This window comes from Ovis canadensis, chromosome 13 (assembly GCF_042477335.2).
Source record: "Ovis canadensis isolate MfBH-ARS-UI-01 breed Bighorn chromosome 13, ARS-UI_OviCan_v2, whole genome shotgun sequence".
Lineage (NCBI taxonomy): Eukaryota > Metazoa > Chordata > Mammalia > Artiodactyla > Bovidae > Ovis > Ovis canadensis.
The window spans coordinates 27,155,132-27,179,219 of NC_091257.1; the positions used below are offsets into that span (position 1 = coordinate 27,155,132).

The window sequence follows — 24,088 nt, forward strand, 5'->3', positions numbered from 1 at the left end:
TTCTTTACCACTGAGCCACTGGGGAAGTCTTATACATATAAATACCCATATATATACATACATATATATAAACACAGCCATATATACACACACACATATATATATACAGACCCATATGTACACATACACATATATATACCAAGCCATAATATACATGCATATATATACACACTCATACATACACATACATATATTTACACACCATATATATATATATGCACACACACATCTATATCTATATCTATATATATATAGATATGAAGACCTACAAGATTTTCTGGAACTAACAACCAAAAAAGATGTCCTTTCCATCATAGGGGACTGGAATATAAAAGTAGGAGGTCAAGGGATACCTGGAGTAACAGGCAAATTTGGCCTTGGAGTACAGAATGAAACAGGGCAAAGGCTAACAGAGTTTGGCCAAGAGAACGCACTGGTCATACCAAACACTTTCTTCCAGCAACACAAGAGAAGACTCCTACCCATGGGCATCACCAGATGGTCAATAGTGAAATCAGATTGCTTATATTCTTTGCAGCCAAAGATGGAGAAGCTCTATGCAGTCAGCAAAAAGAAGACCAGGAGCTGCCTGGGGCTCAGATCATGAACTCCTTATTGCCAAATTCAGACTTAAATTGAAGAAAGTAGGGAAAACCACTAGACCATGCAGGTATGGCCTAAATCAAATCCCTCATGATTATACAGTGGAAGTGAGAAATAGATTCAAGGAATTAGATCTGATAGACACAGTGCCTGAAGAACTACGGATGAACGTTTGTGACACTGTACAGAATGCCGTGATCAAGACCATTCCCAAGAAAAAGAAATGCAAACAAGCAAAACAGTTGTCTGCGGAGGCCTTGCAAATAGCTGAGGAAAGAGGAGAAGCTAAAGGTAAAGGAGAAAAGGAAAGATATACCCATCCGAATGCAGAGTTCCAAAGAATAGCAAGGAGAGAAAGAAAGCCTTCCTCAGTGATCAGTGCAAAGAAATAGAGGAAAACAATAGAATGGGAAAGACTAGAGATCTCTTCAAGAAAATTAGAGATACCAAGGGATCATTTCATGCAAAGACGTGTACAATAAAGGACAGAAATGGTCCTAACAGAAGCAGAAGATATTAAGAGGTGGCAAGAATACACAGAAGAACTATACAAAAAAGATCTTCATGACCAAGATAACCACGATGGTGTACTCACTCACCTAGAGTCAGACATCCTGAAATGTGAAGTCACATGGGCCTTAGGAAGCATTGCTACAAACAAAGCTAGTGGAGGTGAGGGAATTCCAGTTGAGAAATTTCAAATCCTGAAAGATGATGCTTTGAAAGTGTTGAACTCAATATGCCAGCAAATTTGGAAAACTCAGCAGTGGCCACAGGACTGGAAAAGGTCAGTTTTCATTCCAATCCCAAAGAAGGGCAATGCCAAAGAATATTCAAACTACCACACACTTGCATTCATCTCACACGCTAGCAAAGTAATGCTCAAAATTCTCCAAGTCAGGCTTCAACAGTACATGAACCGTGAACTTTCAGATGTTCAAGCTGCATTTAGAAAATGCTAAGGAACCAGAGATCAAATTGCCAACATCCACTGGATCATAGAATAAGCAAGGGAGTTCCAGAAAAACATCTACTTCTGCTTTATTGATTATGCTGAAGCGTTTGACTGTGTGGATCACAACAAACTGAAAAATTCCTCAAGAGATAGGAATACCACACCACCTGACAAATCTGTACGCAGGTCAAGAAGCAACAGTTAGAACTGGACATGGAACAACAGACTGGTTCCAAATCGGAAAAGGAGTTTGTCAAGGCTGTATATTGTCACTCTGCTTATTTAACTTATATGCAGAGTACATCAGGCAAAATCCTGAGCTCGATGAAGCACAAGCTGGAATCAAGTGTGTCAGGAGAAATATCAATAACCTCAGATATGCAGATGACACCACCCTTATGGCAGAAAGTGAAGAACTTAAGAGCCTCTTGATGAAAGTGAAAGTGGAGAGTGAGAAAGTTGGCTTAAAACTCAACATTCAGAAAACAAAGATCATGGCATCCGGTCCCATCACTTCATGGGAAACAGATGGGCAAACAATGGAAACAGTGACAGATTTTATTTTCTTGGGCTCCAAAATCACTGCAGATGGTGATTGCAACCATAAAATAAAAGGACGCTTGCTCCTTGGAAGAAAAGCTATGACCAACCTAGATAGCATATTAAAAAGCAGAGACATTATTTTGCCAACAAAGGTCCATCCAGTCAAAGCTATGATTTTTCCAGTGGTCATGTATGGATGTGAGAGTTGGACTATAAAGAAAGCTGAGCACCAGAGAATTGATGCTTTGAACTGTGGTGTTGGAGAAGACTTTTGAGAGTCCCTTGGACTGCAAAGAGATCTAACTAATGGATTTTTAATTGATTTACAAAAGGAAATCAATCCTAAATATTCATTGGAAGGCCTGATGCTGAAATTGAAACACCAATACTTTGGCCACCTGATGTGAAGAAGTAACTCATTGGAAAAGACCCTGATGCTGGGAAGGTGAAGGCAGGATGAGAAGGGGATGACAGAGGATGAGGTGTTGGATGGCATCACTGACATGATGGTCTTGAGTCTGCGCAAGCTCCAGGAGTTGGTGATGGACAGAGAAGCTGGCGTGCTCCAGTCTATGGGGTCACAAAAGTCAGACATGACTGAGGGACTGAACTGAACTGATATATATACACACATACCTATACATACATACCCATATATATATATATATATATATATATATACACACACACACACTTAAATACACACCCATATATATATATATACACACACCCTTATATACATACATACATATACACACCTATATATATATACATATATCTACACACACACACACACACATACACACACACATATACACACACCCAACCATCTGCTAAAGCAGCCTCTCCCCAAAATGGCTCCAGCAGCCCATAACCCTTTTCAAAGATTTAAAACCCACCCACACTGGTGGGAAACATAATCACTTTCACATTTGCACTTTCCCTTGTCTCATTTTTGCAAGTCTCTGCAAAACGCTTATCAACCACCTGACTTGATCATTATACAGAAAGGCTAAAAGGGCAGTTTTCTTCCACCTCTTCAGAGGTTAATCTTGCCTGAGTTTCTTGGCACATTTGAGGTCCGAGAGGCCCTGACAAACTCCCCATGCAGAGGAATCATCTGGGGAAGGTGATATGAAATGCAGATTCCCAGACCCTGCTCCCAGGGTCAGAAGGGGTAGGAGTGGGGCACCCCTGGGAACTGGTACTTGCCTAGGACTCCCACGGATTATGATGTGGAAGGAGGTTTACCAGAACTGCGCCAGGCACACAGCAAAAACCAACCAAGGAGATTTTGAATTTCAGCTGATGAGTAGAAAATATCTCACTATCTCAACATTCGATTAGCAAAAAGCAGTTCTTAAAGGGTTGCTCATATCTTAAATCACTTTCTCGCTCAGGGACACAGCTTTTATTTATTCCTCGTATCCATTCGACAAGACTTTAGCAAGCAAAGTGCACGTGAACTCTCATACAAGTATTGTGCTCTGTGAAAATTGGCAAAGACAGGTTTTGCTTGCATTGGACATCACCTGTGGAATCAGGGACCACGTCCGGGCCAGGCCCCGCGTGTTCAGCGCTGGTCAGTGAGGATGTGAGGTTCATGGTAAAGGATGCGGCTTTTCAAAAAGGTCCCATCCAAAGTGATACACAGAGCAGACTGGGGCTGAAATGTTTACAATATGTTTTTCTAGTATTGACTGTGGAGAACTTTCATTCTCTCCAGATTTTGTTTCAGAGGGCAGCAAAGAGAAAAGACTATGAGATACTACAAGTAACAACCTAAGTTGATGGTTCGAATTAAGCAGTCTGGTACTTCTCCACAGACGTGATGACTTCTGGGTCATCTCTGTGTCTTTCTGTTCTCTGTATGCTTGTTTTTGACAAACCTGAAGGGAAACCCCCAGGTGACAAACACCGGGTGGGCCACCATTCCCTCCCCATGTTCAAGGTGCAAAAATGCTAACCCAGAACTTTCTTTCACTTCTAACAGGGCTTCCAATTTCAAAACCAGGTTTGGTTACTCATGTTCTAAAGCTCGCCACAAAAATTCCTATAGTGGCAACAATGAAAGAGCTAAATAAGCCAGTGGAAATAAGGCCTGCAGGTCATGGTACTTTTGTAACATAAAAGGTATTTTCTACCTACGCTAAAAGGCTGAATGAAACACCTAACATTCACCAGACAACTTCTTCAAAACAGGAGGAAAACAGTGTAATAATGGGAATAAGAAAGACCTAGAAAGGCAATCCAAAGGTGTCAACCTTCTTCGAGAAAATTAACACACTCTGAGAACACCCACACCCTACATGTCCCATGAGAAAATGATGGCCAATAAATACAATGTGACTTGGACTGTGAGATGCGGGTGTAACCACTTGTGAGCTAGTGTGTGGGGCTATGACACAGAGACATTATAACTGAATGTAAATGCATGGAACATGAATCGCTATTGTTTAGTCACTAAGTTGTGTCCCACTCTTTTGCGACCCCATGGACTGCAGCCCACCCGTGGAATTTTTCAGGCAAGAATACTGGAGTGGATTGCCACTTTCTCCTCCAGGGGACCTTCCCAACCCAGGGATGGAACCTGAGTCTTCTGCACTGGTAGGTGGATTCTTTACTACTGAGCCACCAGGGAAGCCCAGAACATGAATAAATGCTGCTAATCATAGAGACGCTAACTGACAGCAGATATTAACACAAGAGAAAGCGTCACAACATCCTCTCCCAAACTCAAAACCCCATCATCAGCAACTACCCTGGTTCACTGTCAGCAGTTTTTGAAAACTTGACATTCTTCCCAAATATGAACCCCAAATAATATTACACTCATCTCATGGGTTTGATTCTTCTTTTCCTCTCCAACATTAGCTCCTGTAGAGGCACTTAAGGAAGTACCTGACTTTAAGGGAAGTCAAACACTAAATTAAAATGATCATTTTAATTACCTAAACTTCGTGAATTAGCTATGTGTTGAAAATATTTCAAATCAATTTAATACATGTAAGTGATAAACTGGTATGAAGTACACAATAAACCGTCACATAGACTGTCTATAATAAGAATCACCATGATCACAGCAATAATTTAACTGCACAAAAGTAAGAAGAGTGAATCTCTAATATTTTGTCTCCAGGACTGAGGAAAGAAAACAATATACACAGAAAAATCTGAGAGAATGAGAAATAAATGGCAACCCACTCCAGTGTTCTTGCCTGGAGAATCCCAGGGACAGGGGAGCCTGATGGGCTGCCGTCTATGGGGTCCCACAGAGTCGGACACGACTGAAGCGACTTAGCAGCAGCAGCAAAGTGCCATTAAGATTGTTGTCACTTTCAAAGGTCAATATCCAGAAAGGGATAAAAAATCAAAACAGAACCAAAAAATAAAAAAACCCCAAAAGATCAAGAAACTGAATGAATTTTAAATTGACTTGATGAGGCAAAGGCATAATTCTGACCAATAACACCAAGTAAACAATACTCAACACCAGGTAAACAATACTCAACACCAGGTAAACAATATTCAACAGATTTTTTTTTGTAATATGTAAGGTCTGGAAAAACGGACAATCAGTTTTCTGACCTGCTTTCTAAAGCTAACTAATTTTCATTAATCCCAATTAAAGCACTCAGGAGAGTAAGAACAAGAGCTGCCTTGAGCTGATTTACATTTCTTTGCTATAAAACCAGAAGTGGACACCCAAAGAAAAAGATCAATAATGAGGAAAGACTGTCAAAATGTTAAATGCACACTAGATGCTGCTCATCATTCTTTTTAAGAATTGGGAAGTTGTAGGGTCTGTTGAATTACGCAATAAAGATGTTAAGAGGGATGAAACCAAACCACAGGCACCTCTTAATGCCTCAGCTAGTTTCTCCATCTATAAAAATCAGGACACTCTTAACTGCTGTCTGTTAGCTGTAAAGCACTCTGGAAGCACAAGCTGCTAAATAAATTATTTAGCAGCCAAAGAATTCTAACCATGATGTGCTAACTAATGATGAGGGAACATGGACTTTGAACTTTACCTTTTTTTTTTTTTTTTTTTTTTGGTCAAATTTAACTGCGCAAACAAGACTCTAATCTCTCAATAGTATTAGGCTTAGTATGGTGTTAGGTAACAAGCTCTAGGGATTCAAAAATCACTGAAGGGATCTTGTTTTTCCAACAGTTGTTGATTCAACTTTACAGGCAGTAATGAAAATAAGTTTATATCCTACTTCAGTAACTGCTGAAATACCACCATGACACCTGCGTCCACATTTTGGCTAATTCCAACTAGAGGCCATTCTACTCAGAATTCTGGTAGCAGTGTAAATCTACTAAAAGCAACCACTTTTTTCAGAATTTCCTTTTAGATTGATTTTGAAATCCCAAACCATGGTTATGTTTTAAACTATTTTCTGGGAATTAGGATTTTCAGCTAGAATCACTGTTCTCTGCCCCTTCCAATCTCTTGGACTATAATATTTATTAGATAATAGGCCTATCAAAGAACACAGTGTTTTTTTTAAGACTTGTTTAATAAGGAAGAGGATAAAGATACTGGCACCAATTCCATAACCTTCCAAACTTTCTAGGCCTATGGTGGTTGACCATGTCATAAAATTTAAAATCTAAGCTAGGAAAGCTAACATGATTGTATGACTCATCTCTAACACCTTATTCTTTTCCCATATACATCTGAAATGCTATGAAACTGACAAACAAACAGAAGACCCAAAGAATTTTAAGTCACAGGAAGATGGCAAAACCTTAACGATCAAATGCATTTTAGTTCTTCCTCTCTGAAAATATAACATCTGAAAAATAAAGTCCACAAGCTCATCAAACTTCTGCTTAGGAAGTGTACTGTTCTGTGAATTATCTGGATGATTATAAACAAAATGAAGCTATGAAGAACAGTTTAAACCAGGGGCCCCCAACCTCTGGGCTGATATGCAGTCAAGCCAGTATAGTAACAAAAATAAAATGCCCAGCAAATGTAATGCACTCGAATCATCCTGAAACCATCACACCCCCAGTCCATGCAAAAGCTGCCTTCCACGAAACCAGTCCCTTGTGCCAAAAAGACTGGGGACTGCTGGTTTAAACATCACTGAACAAACAGGTCTACGTTCTGTTTATTATATATTTGGGGAGACAGTCATGTCCAGTTACTATTTTAAGGAAAAACTAAACATCTGTGAAAGAAACCGCAGTAAAGGGTAGGATTCACATTAAAATGCAAATATATAATTCTGTCCTGCTAACAACCAAGACCTCAAATACCAGTTTTAGTGACTCATATTAATTTAATTGTGACATTAGCTTGTATAATCAGATGTAAAAAGACCACTGTGTTCCAAACATAATTTCGCACCAGCATCTCATTTCATGAAACCATTAGTCAAGACGAGAGCCTCTGAATGAATTTACATTTGATTCGTTTCACTTATTTAAGAATGCTGAATAATTTAAGACAGCTGAAACACGAGGAAAGCGAAGCGGGCGCACTGAGCAGTGCTGTGGCCGTCAGCCCCTGCCCCTTCCCGGGGGACCCCGAATTCAGATGATCAGGAACTGCGAGTACCTTCCAGGCGGAGCCACATCAGCCTCCCCTTCACAGCTATGACGGAGGCCACACAGAGCTCGCCCGGGTTCCTGGGGTTCACGGCTTCAAGCTTCATGTTCTTCGTGAACCCCCGACTGAACGATGTCTGGAAGAGAAAGAGAACGGACACTGAGCCAGCAGATGCCACAACGAGAAAACGCTCAGTAAGAGCGGAGCCAGCTGGCACAGCAGAAATAAACACACACGCACCCATGCACACGCAAACGTGCACACACATGCAAGCGCACAGACCGTACTAAGATAAGTGAGTTCACACGCTTATTTCCCCATCACCCATGAGGAAAGAACCACGCATTCTTCATTTGTGTCCCAGAAAAGAGACGTCTGCTTGGCACACAGCAGGAGCCTAATAATACCCGAATGAGCGAGAGGATGAGTCCACTCTCATTTCCCAGTTCTGTGTGCATCCTTCCGACCCCAGAATCACTGTGACGCCCATCACCTCTCTTCCCTGCGCTCCTCACTCATATCACACCGGGTACGCTTCAGGGGGAAAGGACACCGCAGTCTCCACCTGGCATCACCTCCTTCAGCATGATGTCTGTCCTCCAGTTTGTTTTTTGTTGTTGTTGCTTTTATTTTTTTATTTGTTAATTATTTTACTTTACAATATTATATTGGTTTTGCCATACACTGACTTGAATCCTCCATGAGTGTACATGTGTTCCCATCCTGAACTCCCCTCCCACCTCCCTCCCCATCCCATCCCTCTAACTGTAGGTCTGCAGGTGCTGACTTCCCAGTTTCCTTTTATCTGAAACGGTCCTTATTTTCCCTTTGATCCTTTTGTTTATTTTCATTTACTTTTGAAATTCACTTTTAAAAATACACGTAGAGGGAAATTCATTCTTTTCAGGGCGATGTTCTAGGAAGGCAGGACTGTCAGATGAATGCATGCAATCCTGCAACCATACTCACAGGCAAGACACAGAACAGGGCCGTCACCTGCAGAGGCCTGGCACTGGGACTCTGCTGATCAGTCCCTCCAGGACCCCCAGCTCCTGGACCACTGGATCTATTCTCTGTTACTGTAATTCCACTTTTCCTCTAACACCATCTAAGTAGACTACTGTGCTAGGGAGCCTTGCGAGTCTGGCCTTTTCCGCTAAGCAAAGTGTTATCTGAGAATCAGGCATGCTGCCACAGGACCGGCACCTCATTCTACTTCATGCTGACTGGTGTCTGCAGAAGAAGCACGGTGTGTCTATCCATCTACCAGCTGGAGGGCAGCTGAGCGGTTTCCAGGCCTTGGTAGCTGTGAACAAAGCCGCGATGAACATTCAAGGACAAGTTTTTGTGTGAATCTAAGTTCACTAATAAGCTCAGGCTGCTACAGCAAATACCATAGGCTGGGAAACTCACACAACAGAAATACTGACTCATGGCTCTAGAAGCCAGAAATCCGACTTTAAGTCATCAGCAAGGTGGATTTCTTCTGGGGCCTCTCCCTTGGCTTGAAGACGGCTATCTCCTCCATGTCTTCACAAGGTCTTCCTGCCATGGATGGGGTCTGTGTCCTTATCTCCTCTTCTTATAAGGACACACGTCATGGTGGATAAAGCCCCATCCACATGACCTCACTCTACTCTCCCTCCAAGTAGTCAACATTTCGAGGTGCTGAGAATCAGGACTGTAACACATGAATTCTGGGGGGACAAAATTCAGTCTCTAACACTAAGCTCTCATTTCTCTAGGGAAAGAAGGGTTGTGGGGCCATAAGATAAATGCAAAAGTCTGTTTAAAAAAAAATGGGATGACCACTCCTGCACGCCTTTCTTCCAGGCACCTGCCTCCCCTCAGAATCTGCCTGCTTATGTTCATTCTCCATGTCTCTCGGGTGCCTGGTTTGGTATTCCATCCAGAATTTATAGTTGCTATCTGCAGGAGGATCAAGTACGAGCTTACTCAGCCAATACTAGAAGCAACACTCCCTCCTAATATTTCAAAATAAACATGAAATTTTCCCCAAATTACCCACTACTTACTGGTTTTTTATCTGGTCACAATATTATAAATATATCTAATTTGAAATACATAAACTGAGATAAACAGGTTCCTGTAAGTAAGAGCGATTACATCTTTACGTGACTTCTAGAAGGAAAACAAGGTAATTCATATTTCCATGGTTTTTTTTTAATGGAAGTTAAGTTGAAAATGCAATTAAATCTTTATGTTACCAGGACTAAATTATCCAATGTGTGTGTTAAGAAACCCATTTGCTCCTTTCCTTTATGTTTCTCTGGAAATAAAGAAATTCCAGGTTGGCTATTTTTCTGCAAGTCATCCTGCCAGGTTCATGACTATTAGGTATTGAGCTTCTTTTTGATGACACGACCTGATAGGCCCCTGAAAAGTCTCTAAGTAAGTCAAAATGCATTTTATCCTACTTAATAAGGGAAAGCTAAAACCGTATAACCTCCTTTCATTTTAGCTCACTGCAGGAGGGTAATTTATAAAGGACCCATAGCAAAACTGTTACCTGTGAGTTTATTCTAGTAAGTATTTAGCTGTGTCGATCCATCTCAGAACCATCTCGGATTTTTAAACATCCCCAGGGCAATATCTTCCACGCACCCACTTCCTCATTACCCCTCCTCTAGTACACACAAGATGTGCGATTGAAAAATGAATTCACAATAAGCACGCCATTCAAGACCATGTGTAGCCTGCTAACATCATCCAGCAAGGTCCCAATAATGCAACGCACACGCCACCAGGCAGATACCCACGCGGTCGATTAAATAAACAGACAACCAGACACAAAGTTGGGGAGGGGGCACCTTGATAGCAAGTGCATTCCTAATTAAAACGCCAGTGTTTTCATTAATACAGATCTCATCCTGGTACGCTGAATCCTGAAAGCTCAGAGGCTGCCTGGGGACACGGCTCCTAACTCCCCATAAAGATCCATTTGAACAACGGCTGGCAGAGGGCAGATAAAAAGATGCCTTGGGGGAAGCACGTTGTCCTGGAAGAAATAACTTGCCGAATCCAGAATAAGACGGGGATGTGAAGGTTTTCTTTCCACGGCTAAAAAGTTGGGGAAGGATGATCTCCCGTCTGGAAGAAAGCACGGCCTCAGAGGGGTGGAAGGATGTGATGAAGAGTTTTCACAATTAAACGAAAGGCAGTGAGGCCAGTAGATTCCATGACTAGCGATACCAACACAGCACAGAGCCCAGTAAGACTCCAACGGACTTAACACACCTTCAGGGCTGACCAGCTGCTGTCCTCTGCTGGCTGGTCGCACAGCTGTCTCCATACCCCCCACCACACACACACCCACCCCACCCACCGTACAGCCCTGCCAATGCCGTGAAAGGCGACGTCACCCGGCAGGAGTTCGCCGGATCACGTACAGAGCCCTGATTTCCAGCCCTGCCACAGATATGTTTCTGTATTTATGAACACAAGCTGACCTCATCATCAACCTACTTAATTTCCCCAAATCTGATTCTGATTTATGCTTAGCACTGAGCTTCTCTCTATTAAGCCAGCTCTTCCCAACAGAAAGGGCTGCCAACCGAGTCCCTGGAGGATGAATTATCCTGAGGCAGCAATGAATCAGCAGCTCTAGGAGCACGTGCTGGAAAACACGGCTTCAGCGTGGGAGCGTGACACTCTGCAGTAGGCACAGTCCCCAACGGGAGGGCCAAGTCTTTGCTCTTAGCATAAAAAATGAACTTTCCTAACTAAATGCATGTTCAACTTATGAGGCTATACCTTTGTGTCTCATTCTCAAGATGGAGATGATTCACATCCCTTTTCGGTTCCTATGTTTCAATGAATAGTTTATAAACTATTATGTACAAGAAACTCCTATAACTAAGCAACTACACACGTTTGAACACACACACACAGTTATTTCATGTGTCACTGTGCCAAAAAGCTCTGTTTGAATAGGTAGCTTAAAGAAAGCACAGCAGAAAAGTGTTGGATTTAGCATCTTATTACTTTAATCCAATAAAGAAATTTAGGAACATAATTTAACATTATTTCTCAGGAGCAGAGAATCTCCCACTCCATGAACTTATCAATATTACACTCCCTGGCAATCCAGTGGTTGAGATACCACACTCCCAATGCAGGGGGCACAGGTTCGATTCCTGGGCTGGGAACTACGATCCCACAGGTCACACTCTGCTGTTGCTGGTTAGGTGCTCAGTTGTGGCTGACTCCTTTGCAACCCCATGGACTGTAGTCAGCCAGGCTCCTGTCCATGGGGTTTCCCAGGCAGGAATACTAGAATGGGTTGCCAGTTTCTTCTCCAGGGGATCATCCCGACATAGGGACTGAACCCGCATCTCCTGCATTGGCAAGTAGACGCTTTACCACTGAGCCACCAGGGAAGCCCTACGTGGCCCTGGTGGCTGACTGTCCACCAAACTCTGTGCTTCTCCCACCAGAATCCAGGCTCAAGGTGGGGGACCAGTCGCCCGACCAGGGCACACTTCCCATTTTTGCGACATCATGCCACGAGTGACTACTTCTCCACAATGGAAGGTGACAGAAATAATATGTAATGTGCGTCAGTATCAAACTCAGCGTCTAGAACCAAGGTTCTCCTCTCCTGGCTCTCCCTTCCCTGTCTGCTCACTAGACTCAGATGGCCAGGCCAAGTACCAGCCGAGCCCAAGGCTCAGCACAAGGAGGAGAACCACCTGCTGATCGATAACAACCTGGACCATCCACCGGCAAGAGAGAAACTTACGACACGTTTCGTCTCCAGCCTGCTACGACAGCCCAGCATCACCCTAACCGATACAACAGTGGAAAGGACTTAAAACCAACACGAAGTTGAGGATGCTGCGGTGCAGGGTGGCACTCTAAGCCCACCACGGCCAATAAACAGGAAGTAACGTACATAGAGTGTGCAACTCACGGTGGGTAACATACATGAGAAAAGGAGGAGCACGCAGCAGGCGTCTTACGTTTCTGAAGCAGAAGGGAGGTGCCTCCTCGGTCCCGTGCTGTTTGTGATAGTCTGCCCAGTCGAAGTCCTGGCCGGCGTAACCTGTGTGACAAAACACAGATCCAACCCGTCAGCTGCGCCGCATCTCAGACCAAAGAAGAGCGCTGCAGGGCGTTAGGGTTAAGGTACGAAGCGGGGCAACTTTAGCTCCGCTCAAAAGGTGAGGCCCTTTCTCAAGTGTGACAACACATCGTATTTTATGATGAAACATGAAATGAATGAAACACTGTAGAAAGTGTGAAGTTCTAAATACAGGTAAGGTGCCCCACATCACCGTAATTCAGGGCCTGAAATCAGATGAAGGAGGGTATCTGCCCACATCATCACAGGCAGAGAGGGAGATTTGCTTTGGGGAGAACAGATGAGAGTGTCACACAAAACACACGCGCGCGAGGCACTATGCAAGAATACAGGGACATGCCTTCACAGCAGCTCTGAGCTCCCATGAGCTCACATCTCGACGTCTTCATGGAAACCATGGGACTCTATCAGAAAACACCGCTAGAGAGGAAGCATCTTTAAGGAGCAGCAGAAGGTAAGACAAACAGCAAAAGAGTAAGTTGAGATTGTAGCAAGAAAGCCTCCACGGATATGGAAAGCGGGAGGAATAAACCTTCCCTTCGAACTGATGAAAAAGGAAGGAAAACGAGGACCTGAGAAGGTGGGCCTCTCTGGGGGAAGTTTTGCGGGCACATTTGAGATGCTGGGGAGTTTGAGAGCCAACTATTCATATGTACTAAATTTAATGTGTTTCTTTATTCATTTCATCTGCGGGTGGGGAGAGCTACATATAGATCCATCATGACCACCAGGACAAGACATGTGAGAAGTTTAAAACGTAAAACAAGAAATGTTAAGTGTATGACTGAACCTAGAGAGGAAAATATCTCTTAATGTGAGTGTCATCTGCATTTCCTATAAACACAGGAAGACAACTGGAAAAAAAAAAAAAATACAGCACCAATCAGGATTAACTGAAAGTGTACAAATGTCCCTATAACCATCATTTTCAATTCTCTCTTCACTGGTCCAAGTATATATAAAACAAATCTGAAAGGGATTTCTTAAGTATATTCTTAACCCAAGCCCCCCTGATTTCTTTGCCCCATATCATCATAAATTCTGCACCTGCAAATTCACTTAACGTGGGGAATTCTGTTACTAAATCCCACAGCTGCAGAGACTACAGAAATTCCTACATTGAAGAAACTCAAGATACTGTTTGCTTCCAATTTACATGTGTACAAAACAGTATACTTTTCATTAAGTAAGCTCCAGTTACTCAATTGTTTTAAATTTGAGGGTGAGGGTTAACCAAGAAGGCAGCCATCTTCCTGGTCTGGGGACTGACCCTTGACCCTCCCCGCCCCACCATCAGTGGCAGAGCCTCCCCCTGCCCACGTTGTTCCTGAGACATCCCTACAATAAGTGACAGTTCCTCAAGCAAGAAGATGAGACGTCTCAGAGTCCTAACATGCTGGTACTCTGCAGCTAGTTTTGAAGATGCTCTGCACATCCTTCCACATGCCCTCCCCCCCAGAGCTGCCCCTCCAGCCAGAGGGCTCTGGCAGTAGAGGTTTCTGGAAGCAACCAAATCAACTTTCTTCTGACTATTCATAACAAAACAAAATGCATCTTAAGTAAGGCACTGCCAGTTTCTTTACCATCAAGGTAATCTTCCACTTCTAGTACTTTCTCTGGGACTGTTCTGGATCAAATCCTTGCATGAATACAGAAGAATGGAAGAATTTACCAAAAGATGCCTAAAAGCTGGTGAGAAGTCACTAAAAGCTGGTGAGACATCCCCTCGCTGAACAAAAAGTACTGAACCAGAAAGGAGAACTAGATTAAGACCCAGTTCTAACGGGACTGGAATGAACCAAGGGCAGAGTACATTAAGTCTTCCGTACCTGACTTTCCCTACCTGCTAATCCACAAAAGGAAGAAATGATCGTCAAAGTCTGCTCGGGTGGGGGTTTAGTCGTCAGGTCGAGTCCAACTCTTGCGACCCCATGACTGCAGCCCGCCAGTCACCCTCACCCACTGGATTTTCCCAAGAATGCTGGAGTGGGTTGCCATTTCTTTCTCCAGGGGATCTTCTGAACCCAGGGCCTGAACCCGCACCTTTCTGCACTGCAGGTGGCTTCTTCAGTGACTGAGCCACCAGAGAAGCCCCACATCTCCTCTAGCTGCAGCATTCCCTGGCTCAGAGCCACTAGCACTACTTATTACTGCCACTCAGGACACTCTCCCTTCCCTCTGTGGTGAATTTCCATCTCTTCTCCTAGAGAAAAGTGCAACGGGTTGAAGAGAGGTTCCATAGCAAGACATTCCCCAGAAGAGCTCGCACCCGAACAGCTGGAGACAAGCTGAGCCCCGCAACAGAAGGGCCCTGCTTGCTCAGGGCCAGGGCAGACTGGCTGTGTTAAAGCCAAGATCTCCTTTCGTTCTGTTTCTCTTCCCTGGATCTCTGCTGCACTCTGGGTCAGTTTGTGAGCAAAGGAAAATCTCATCAAGATCGTGGGGTAAAGGGAGAAGGGAGAAATGGGGGGGGAGGGAAACTTATAAATGAATAGCAAACCATTTTCTGAAAGAACATTAAATTTAGGTATTCTGTTTGGTTAGCATCTTGCTCAGATAAAACTTTCCAATTTAACAGATCTCCTCTACTCCTCGTACAGACAGACTTTTACCTGGGTGTTCTATCACATTCATAACCACCAACTTCTAATGGACTTCGATCCTCTCCATAAACGCTGGACTCAAGGTTTCTTGGACCTGCGATCAGTCCTTCTCTGCCCAGGTGCCAAGGCTCTACAGGGAGCGATTTTTACTCTACTAATTTCAGGATATATCCAAGTTTTGCTGGGTACCCGAGCAATAAGTCGTTGTTGTTACCCTGCCCCTAGAACTCTCTACTTTTCTTGAACATTTGAACAGCTTCAACTTCTCCTCCTCCTCCTTCTCTTAAGAGACCTTCATTCACTGTCTCACTTGAAATTCTCCTTGGAACTGATAATGAGCTCGCTTTGTAAGGCATTTTTGTGACAGCTCAGAAAATAACTGCTACATTAAAAAACAAACTGCTGTGGCTCATATAATAGAGACAACAGGGGTCAATTATACTCATTAATCAACAAAGGCAGAACAAGAAGTACTAAGGCTTAACCGCAGCCAGCCAGGAAAGCGTGTTTTAAGCCCAGGAGGGAGGAAAACAGCAGAGAGGAAAAGAAAATAAAAGGAAATCAAAACCCCCTGGGCTATTAAATTCTGCAATGAGCTGCCATCAGAGACTGTTGAACCTCCACCACTAGGGTTATTTAAGCTTTAATTAGTGTTTATTCTGTATGAAGTTCCAACTGTTACAGGTCCAGAAGGAAACGGGTCGATGACCCATTTCCTTATGATACAAATTAATTGACACAGAACAGCTCCGCTTGCAAACACTGACTACTGGCTGTGCGAGTGGACAATTCTTCTGAAACAGAACCCAGCAGTAAAAACGTCCAGGAACGTTGACACCACGATTTCATTTCTGGGAATGTAGCCCATAAAAACCCCCTCAAACTTATAAAATGTGATACATGAAGATACAATGGCATTATTAGTGATAATTCTGAGGATAAAAAAACATTTTTACATCCAAAAACAGAAAATAATATGAAACTTAGCTGAGTCCGTGGAAATTCATGCAGGCATGAAAACTGCACCTAGTTTACTTAAAAAAAAAATCATGAAAAAATGATTATTGTGAGTTTAGATGAAAAGACTGCTATAGCCATATACAGAATTATTAAACTGACATTAAAATATGCAAAGAAAAGGACTAGAGGAAATGTAAGAAAAACTTACTAGGAAATAGCAAAATAATTATCTGAGTGGTAGGACTTCTGGATACTTTTTCTTTTACCTCTTTGCGTTGTCTAAATTTTCACTCATGTTCATGAATTATTTCAATAATAAAAACATGTTGAAGGCATAGCATCTTTGCTCTATTTTAAAAGATAGAGCACCAACCAATTCAGTAATACAATGGGTCAGCCTTCCACTTCTCCTTTACAGAATCTGGACTGTATCCAATTACAAGAGAAAGTTACGTCTCTCACCACCGCCAGGAAGTGAACCCCGAGGCAATCATGGCAGTCTTCTGTCCCTTGCCAGTGACTTGAGATTGGGGGGAAGGGCAAGGCTTTAAAAAAAAGATTTCTCTCTCTCTGAAAAAAAATTTTTTCAAAAAAGGGACCACAGGAGTAAAAGCTCCTATTCTGTGTTCTTTTTTAAAAAAGAGCAATCCCTGCCTTCGAAATCCACCACCTCCCTCCATATTTTCAGTTGACATTCATTTTCACAACCTTTCAAGCTGCCAATCTTGAAAATTTACACATTCATTTCCAATTGAATTAATCTGTTTTTACATTCATGGAATAGCACAGAAAAAGAAAAAAGAAAAACAAGGAAAGATGGGGAAGGGAAACAAGTCCAGTTAGTATAAACACCAGCCTTATCCAAAGTCCTTATCTTTTAGAATAAATGTTGAGAAGTATTTAATGCATGGAAGGTTACAGTGTGACACACACACCCCTAAGTAGGGAGTCAGGCTCAAAGTGTTATTCTGATTCGTAAACAATGTTAGGAGATATAGATATGTCCCCAGGATGGAATCTGATATCGTATAAACGTCAACTGTCAAAGGCAAAACTAGCTTAAGAATCTTAAAGAACAGAGTAAATTCAGGGATAAGTGAGCAAGAGGGATGCTTAGCTTGCAACAATCAGGAATGTTTTCAGATGTTAAAAATCCACCCAAAGAGTGGGGAGACCTGACGGCAACCAGGATGAGCACGGTCATGATGGCACCAAGTCAGAACTTGAGAATATGGGCTGGATTCACGACAGATCACATGGGGGTGTGAAACAGAAGAGTCAAGGTCGACTGGGTCCCCAATAATACCTACAGTGCTCTATTTCATTGTTTAAAAAGCGGAATCAAATATGGCAAAATGGTAGCCCTCTTTTCAATCAAGGTGGGAGGTCCATGAGTGCGTTTATTATTTTCTGCCCCCATTGGAATGTCTGAAATAGGAGACGACAGTCAATGTCTGAGGAAAAGAGAATACCAATTAGGGTTCATCACCGTGTGTCTTAATAATCATTGAAAAACACTTCTACTTCTTAAACTGTGTTCTGTGTCTACTAAGATGGCCAAATAAGAGAGACAAAGTACAAAGATAATTGATTTACTTGAGCGACTTCACTTTCACTTTTCACTTTCATGCACTGGAGAAGGAAATGGCCACCCACTCCAGTGTTCTTGCCTGGAGAATCCCAGGGACGGGGGAGCCTGGTGGGTTGCTGTCTGTGGGGTCGCAGAGAGTCAGACACGACTGAAGCGACTTAGCAGAGGCAGCAGCTTTTGCTTGCACATTTTACAGCGGAAATATACAGGCTTCACATGCTCTGCAAAGATCCCCTGGGGGGTGTGATTCTGTGCCTAACCTTGGATGTTATGCACCAAGGAGGTTAATGAAATGATTTAAACACAGCAAGTCACGGCTGATAACCTATATGCATTTTTCTCTTCTTGATTTATTTGTTTGATCCCCTTTCAAAGTGGCTGTAACACTGAACCTCTGTTTGTTGGGCTGCAGTGAATGCAGTGAAATTGCCCCGATTCTGTCCTTTGCTTACGAAGAAAGCACCTGCTCAAATGGAGACAACGCTAAAAAAATTTCGACCCATTCTAGCCTAGACTATTTATATCTGGAAACTGGCGACCGATTTTTTTAAATAGGAATGGAGTCAAAATAATGTGAGCAGGGACATATGTTGTCTGCACATCTCCTGTATCACCAGGTGTCTCGTTTCATCAGCTGTTTCACACTGGGCAATGAGTGCATTACTGTCTTTTGGGATTCAGACCTGTTGTAATTCAATGCAGTGTTTATGGTTCTAACAGAAATCTAAACAATGTAATGCTTTCATGGAAAACATACCGACAAGAACACATACGAACTCGTTTTCAACATGTATTATAAATCTTGGGCTTCCATGGTAAAGAATCAGCAGTAAAGAATCCGCCTGCCAATGCAGGAGGCGGGAGTTCGATCCCTGGGTCAGGAAGATCCCCTGGAGAAGGAAACGGCAACCCACTCCACTATTCTTGCCTGGGAAATCCCACAGACAGAGAAGCCTGGTGGGCTGCTACAGCCCATTGGGTTGCAAAGAGCGACTAAACAACCACAACAAAAATAACAAATCCTACACACTCTCAGAATTCAAGTTAAAAACAACAAACTTTCATACGTTATTGAAGCAAATAAGGGTGCTGGAAAGCATCCAACAGCGTGATTGCCAGATTAGATGCTGATATATAAGGCACGTAACAAGTTATCTCAAGCAACCATAAAATCACCACTACCGAGACCACCAGCATCTCTCAATTTTAATTCACTTTAATTAAAAAAATAAAAACACTTTACTACATATATGATACATGTAAATACATAGTCAATATGGTGTCCCCAACTGGTGTTAAGTGTTAGTCACTCAGTCGTGTCCAACTCTTTGCGACCCCATGGACTGTAGCCTGCCAGGCTCCTCTGTCCAGGGAAGCCCCAGGTGGTGAGGGAGTTCAATAATTAAAGCCGTATCTTTGTTATAACTACAAACATTTGGAACTTTCCCTAGAGCTGAAATTCTCCAAATGCTTTGACCCAAAGACCATTCCAGTCAGGGGAAAGTCATGGTCCACTGACATCGCTCAGCCCTGCATAAGGTCACCAAAATGCCCTGAAATTACTAAGAAGGGCAGATTTTACAAAGTATCAGGGAGAGAAAACAGCAATAAAGGGTGGTTACACAGAAAACACATTCAACTTGGGATCTTAAGAGTGTAGTTTTATGCCAAGTTCAGCCCCAAGACTTATTAAAAACTTAAAAAACCATTTAACACAAGTAAACTTCAATTTCCCCACATATATAATGATTGGAGGTGATGATATAATCTCTAGTACCACTTTCAGTTATAAAAACCCTTTTATAATAATATATAATCATTTTTGAATAAATAAAACATTCATGTAGAGCAAAGAGAAAATAAAAAATAAAAATAGTTAAAAACTATTCTGTTAAAAGTCTGGTTCCTGGCTGCCCTGGGTTCCTGGCTGCCCTGGTTGCCACCTCCATACCCTAGGCTCCCAAATACAAGTCATCATTTTCATTAATTTGTTACATAATCTTCCAGACTCTTTTTACAAGAATATGTGCAAACATAAATACACATCCTGGAACTTCCATGGTGATCCAGTGGTTAAGAAATGCAGGCGAATGTGGGCTCAACTAGGATCTCGAATGCCACAGAGCAACTAGACCCGTGCTGCACAACCAGAGGAAAACCTGCTCACTGCAACCAAGACCCAACGCAGCAATACATAAAGAAACAATATACACCCTTACTAGCCTCTTTTCTAGCAATAAAGGCATGGTACTGTAACCCACTGATCAGCCCACTCACAGCACACCCTGTAGAGCATCTCAGGTCAATACGGAGAGATCTGCCTCATTCTTTTCAACAGCTGCACAGTGTTCACTATATAAACACCTAAAATTGAGTTAACCAACCCCATACAGAGAGACATGTGGATTTTCCCAAGTCTTTTGCTATTACACATCATGCTGCAAAAATAACCAAACTTCTATGCATACTATCAGTACATTGTAGGTTTAGGAGAAATTCCCAGAAGTGGAAATGCTAAGTCAACAGCTAAATGCATCTGTAATTTTGGTAAAACTTCCCAAACTGCCTTGCATACAGTTGGCACCTACCTGCATTCCTGCCAGCAAGTCTGAGAGAACCTGTCCCTCCATACTCCATCAAAACAGAGCTGCTTCTTCCTTTCTCTTTTGGATATCCACCTCATCTGAGAAATCCGTGCCATCTCAGTATGACTTTACTGGGCATTTCTCTTCTTATGATGAGTTCACATAAAAGGCATGATTCTATTATCATTAAGTATCTACTCGTATTTATAAACCTATATAAGTTTTTGCTTTTCTTCTTACTGGATTATATGTAAAAGCTCTACCATCTCAAGACAACAGTCCTACAGCCAAAAGACAACCCCTAAAGACTACCTCAGATATGCCGATGACACTACCCTCATGGCAGAAAGTGAAGAGGAACTCAAAAGCCTCTTGATGAAAGTGAAAGAGGAGAGTGAAAAAGTTGGCTTAAAGCTCAGCATTCAGAAAACTAAGATCATGGCATCTGGTCCCATCACTTCATGGGATATAGATGGGGAAACAGTGGAAACAGTGTCAGACTTTATTTTGGGGGGGCTCCAAAATCACTGCAGATGGTGACTGCAGCCATGTAATTAAAAGACGCTTACTCCTTGGAAGGAAAGTTATGACCAATCTAGATAGCATATTGAAAAGCAGAGACATTACTTTGCCAACTAAGGTCTGTCTAGTCAAGGCTATGGTTTTTCCAGTGGTCATGTATGGATGTGAGAGTTGGACTGTGAAGAAAGCTGAGTGCCAAAGAATTGATGCTTTTGAACTGTGGTGTTGGAGAAGACTCTTGAGAGTCCCTTGGACAGCAAGGAAATCCAACTAGTCCATCCTAAAGGAAATCAGTCCTAGGATTTCTTTGGAGGGAATGATGCTGAAGCTGAAACTCCAGTACTTTGGCCACCTCATGCGAAGAGTTGACTCATTGGAAAAGACCCTGATGCTAGGAGGGATTGGGGGCAGGAGGAGAAGGGAACGACAGAGGATGAGATGGCTGGATGGCATCACTGACTTCATGGACATGAGTTTGGGTAAACTCCAGGAGTTGGTGATGGACAGGGAGGCCTGGTGTGCTGTGATTCATGGGGTTGCAAAGAGTTGGACATGACTGACCAACTGAACTGAACTGAACTGAAAGATTACTGATGGATCACTTCTTGTTTTAAGGGTTTAAAAAATGATTATCACTGAGATTTTCTTATTGGAAAATACTAATCACCATTACTCAGTATTTTACAAATGATACATAATACCAATAGAGAAACATTCCTCCTAGAAAAGATATGCTTCAGTTTCAAAAGTGGAAGGAACGGTCTGGAGGACTACATGAAGACAATTTCATCTTACCAAAAATCACCAATACTTAGGTGACAGAGAAGTCATAATTATGGCTGAAGGGTAGGTATAAAAAGCTTAAGATGACATACGGATGGCTAACAAACACATGAAAAGATGCTCAACATCACTCATTATCAGAGAAATGCAAATCAAAACCACAATGAGGTACCATTTCACACCAGTCAGAATGGCTGCGATCCAAAAATCTGCAAGCAATAAATGCTGGAGAGGGTGTGGAGAAAAGGGAACCCTCCTACACTGTTGGTGGGAATGCAAACTAGTACAGCCACTATGGAGAACAGTGTGGAGATTCCTTAAAAAATTGCAAATAGAACTACCTTATGACCCAGCAATCCCACGCTGGGCATACACACTGAGGAAACCAGAATTGAAAGAGACACATGTACCCCAATGTTCATCGCAGCACTGTTTATAATAGCCAGGACATGGAAACAACCTAGATGTCCATCAGCAGATGAATGGATAAGAAAGCTGTGGTACATATACACAATGGAGTATTACTCAGCCATTAAAAAGAATTCATTTGAATCAGTTCTGATGAGATGGATGAAACTGGAGCCGATTATACAGAGTGAAGTAAGCCAGAAAGAAAAACACCAATACAGTATACTAACACATATATATGGAATTTAGGAAGATGGCAATGACGACCCTGTATGCAAGACAGGAAAAAAGACACAGACATGTATAATGGACTTTTGGACTCAGAGGGAGAGGGAGAGGGTGGGATGATGTGGGAGAATGGCATTCTAACATGTATACTATCATGTAAGAATTGAATCGCCAGTCTATGTCTGACGCAGGATACAGCATGCTTGGGGCTGGTGCATGGGGATGACCCACAGAGATGTTATGGGGAGGGAGGTGGGAGGGGGGTGCATGTTTGGGAACACATGTAAGAATTAAAGATTTTAAAATTAAAAAAAATATATTTAATATTATAAAAAAATTTGTACCGTCATTTCACTGCACATCTAAGAGTTCAACCATATTAATATAAAACAATTTTCTTAGTATCATAAAATGCAATTATCAAAATAGGCACATCCATTTTACTAGTAAAGCTCCAAGCTATGTGAATAATCTCTTTTTGGAAACATATTTAAAAATTCTCAAGACCCTGGTAAATGTTATACCTCTACCATCCATCAATCAAACATCCAAAATGCAGATATTTTAAATGTTTTTCCTATTTTTTTAAACTATGTGAGGAAATACCCAACTCATTTTTTTAAATTCTTAAATAGATCCTATTTTTCTAGGAACAAACTCGAAAATTTTCAAGTCCAACCAAGCCACATTTTAGATATCTGTGACATTTTTCTTCAATGACAAGAGACTCGTCTGCACACACACATTTTGACTAGAAGTTGGGAAGAAACAAAGATGGCCAGAGGGCTTTCCAACTCTACAACTGGCCAGCTGCTGACATTTCACAGAAGGAAAAGACTTCTCTTGCCTGAACCAGTAGATGGTTCATAACATAGAGCTTGGGGGGGGGTAGTACTGCTGGTAAAGAATCCGCCTGCCGATCCAGAAGACGTAAGAGATGCAGGTTTGATCCCTGAGTCAGGAAGATCCCCTGGAGGAAGACATGGCAACCCACTCCAGCATCCTTGCCTAGAAAATCCCCATGGAGAGAGGAACCTGGTGGGCCACAGTCCACAGCATAGCAAGCAGTCAGACACGACTGAAGCAACTTAGCATGCACACACACAACACAGAGCTTGTACTGTCACGTAAAGAATTATAAGAACACTGGGATTTGTATCACGTCTTTGATTCTATACAGCAGAGGTCCCCAACCTTTTTGGCACCAGGGGCTGGTTTCATGGAAGACAGTTTCTCCATGAACCAGGGGTGGGGGAATGGTTTCTGGATGACTCAAGTGAATTACATTTATTGTGTACTTTACTTCTATTATTATTGCATCAGCTCCACCTCAGAGCATCAGGCATCAGATCCCAGCAGTCAGGGATCCCTGCTATAGAATATCTGTGGAGTACCAGGGGTGCCCCCATTTACCAGTCTTGAAAACTGAGGCACACTGATTTGCAGAGTCATCCACAGGCACCCAAATGGACACAAAAACAGAGGCCATGGGATCCTAATCTTCACCACCCATAACTGAGCAAAGAATCAGAAGCCTGACCACCTGTCCTGTTACTAAGTGTAGGGTCCTGGGCAGGTTACATAAACTCCCTGGAACTAAGTCTCCTTGTAGGGAAATCCTCATTTTTGAGGAC

The 24,088-nt window shown here is 42.4% G+C and overlaps 1 protein-coding gene across 4 annotated transcripts in view; it reads right to left on the reverse strand.

Moving 5' to 3' along the window:
• The window catches only part of SFMBT2 (Scm like with four mbt domains 2), a 180,207-nt gene that overhangs the window by 41,384 nt on the left and 114,735 nt on the right, over nucleotides 1–24,088 (reverse strand). For all 4 annotated transcript variants that reach the window (XM_069547183.1, XM_069547182.1, XM_069547184.1 and 1 more), the window contains 2 exons: nucleotides 12,653–12,735; nucleotides 7,680–7,806 (listed from right to left, as the gene is read on the reverse strand). In XM_069547183.1, the coding sequence (XP_069403284.1) occupies nucleotides 7,680–7,806; nucleotides 12,653–12,735 (210 nt within the window). The remainder of the gene's footprint in view (nucleotides 1–7,679; nucleotides 7,807–12,652; nucleotides 12,736–24,088) is intronic.